This window comes from Mus pahari, chromosome 2, assembly GCF_900095145.1.
Source record: "Mus pahari chromosome 2, PAHARI_EIJ_v1.1, whole genome shotgun sequence".
NCBI lineage: Eukaryota > Metazoa > Chordata > Mammalia > Rodentia > Muridae > Mus > Mus pahari.
In genome coordinates this window covers 88,693,197-88,694,667 of record NC_034591.1, presented here as the reverse complement: position 1 = coordinate 88,694,667, position 1,471 = coordinate 88,693,197, and the positions used below count along the sequence as shown (strand labels likewise).

Genomic DNA, 1,471 nt, shown 5'->3' with positions numbered 1-1,471 from the left:
AAAAAAATTCCAATGTTGTGATATTCCAATGTTGTGGCTGTGTAACAATTTTCTTAACCAGATCCTGTTAGTGGTCATTGTCCCTCCATTCTAGGTTCACTNCCATTTTCTTTGATAGTTGGCCTGTGTTAACTCACTGTAATGTATGTGTATATGTGAACATTTTTGGTGAAGGCCTTATATAGTTAGTTAATTCTCATTGCTGAGTATTCCACTGTTAGTATGTGTGCACAAACAACATGGTGATATATTCATGCTACCGTGTGCATGAGTGCATGTAAGCGCATGTGTGTACACCCATGTATGTATGTGCAGAAGCCAGCTCTGCCCTGTCTTCTTTGAGTCAGAGTCTCTCATTGAACCAGGAGCTGGACGATGGCNGCAGGCTTCAGGGATATTCCTGTCTGTGCCTCCACGTCTGGTCACCTGCNGTTCCTCATCGTGGTGACTGAGCAGCCAGTCGTCCATGCCCTGTCACTAGTGAGCTTCAATGCTTTNCTTCTTTTAAGAAGTACTTGTTAAGGTCTTGTACTCCTTTTTCTGTTGGGTTGTCACTTACACAGTGGCTTAGGAACTGTATTCTGATGTGACTCCTTTATCAGGTGTATGCTTTGTGAATATCTCCTACTCGGAGGAAGACTTTCAAGGATGGCAGTTGACTGAGCATCCCTGGGAGGAGTGGTATAGCGTTGGAGGGTCTCTATAGCAGGCACATGGGAAGATGGAGAGGAGCCAACCTTAACACCGAGGAGGATGAGCTGCAGGTGAGGGGAGTAGCGTGAGCAGAGGGTCTGCGTGGGGATGAAGCTGACCCATTTGGGAATACAGCAAGCTGTGATATAGTGGAAGGAAGAGGTGCCAGCAAGGAANAAAGATAACCCCGGTTTCTCTCAGATTGTGTTTTGTCCGCTGCTGACTTGTGATATTTGCTCCTGGGAACACTTGATGCTTGCTTTGTCTGGGAAGCTGGACTTTAATGTACCTGTTCTTCATTCTGCAGGNGTGGTGGACACAGGCCTTTTCATCAACATGGCAGAGAGAGTCTACTTCGGGATGCAGGATGGCTCAGTGAACGTGAGGGAGAAGCCCTTCTAGCCCTGAGAGGAGCAGGGTGCTCACCTTGAGCCTCCAGCCCAGGCACAGTGGACATGCCTCACAGGAGCCTTTGCCTTAATGTACCTTCATGTAGCTGTCCACAGTGCCAGAGTGGACGGCTGGCCATGGGCGGGTGGGGGTTGTCAAATCCAGTCTTATGAAGTATTGCTATGTGTCTTTTTAAAAAGAAATTTAAATATATATATTTTTACTATTAAAATATTCAGTTTTTTTATAAAATAGAACTTGATTTTATGTTTTATATGAAACCTTACCAAAAACAAAAAAATGTATAAATAAAAATAAGAGATCAGGACTTTCTCTGAAAGCTTTGACTGGACCTGCTGGTTAACCTTCTGGAGTTTTGGGTTTGCTG

General features: G+C 44.8%; 1 protein-coding gene across 1 annotated transcript in view; it reads left to right on the top strand.

Annotated features, from left to right (window-relative positions):
• Positions 1 to 1,331, top strand: part of Rpia (ribose 5-phosphate isomerase A) — a 28,099-nt gene extending 26,768 nt beyond the window's left edge. Inside the window, exon 9 of the mRNA XM_021191415.2 lies at positions 1,001 to 1,331. Coding sequence (XP_021047074.1) covers positions 1,001 to 1,095 — 95 coding nt within the window. The 3' untranslated portion in view covers positions 1,096 to 1,331. The remainder of the gene's footprint in view (positions 1 to 1,000) is intronic.
• The last annotated feature ends 140 nt before the right edge of the window (positions 1,332 to 1,471 follow it).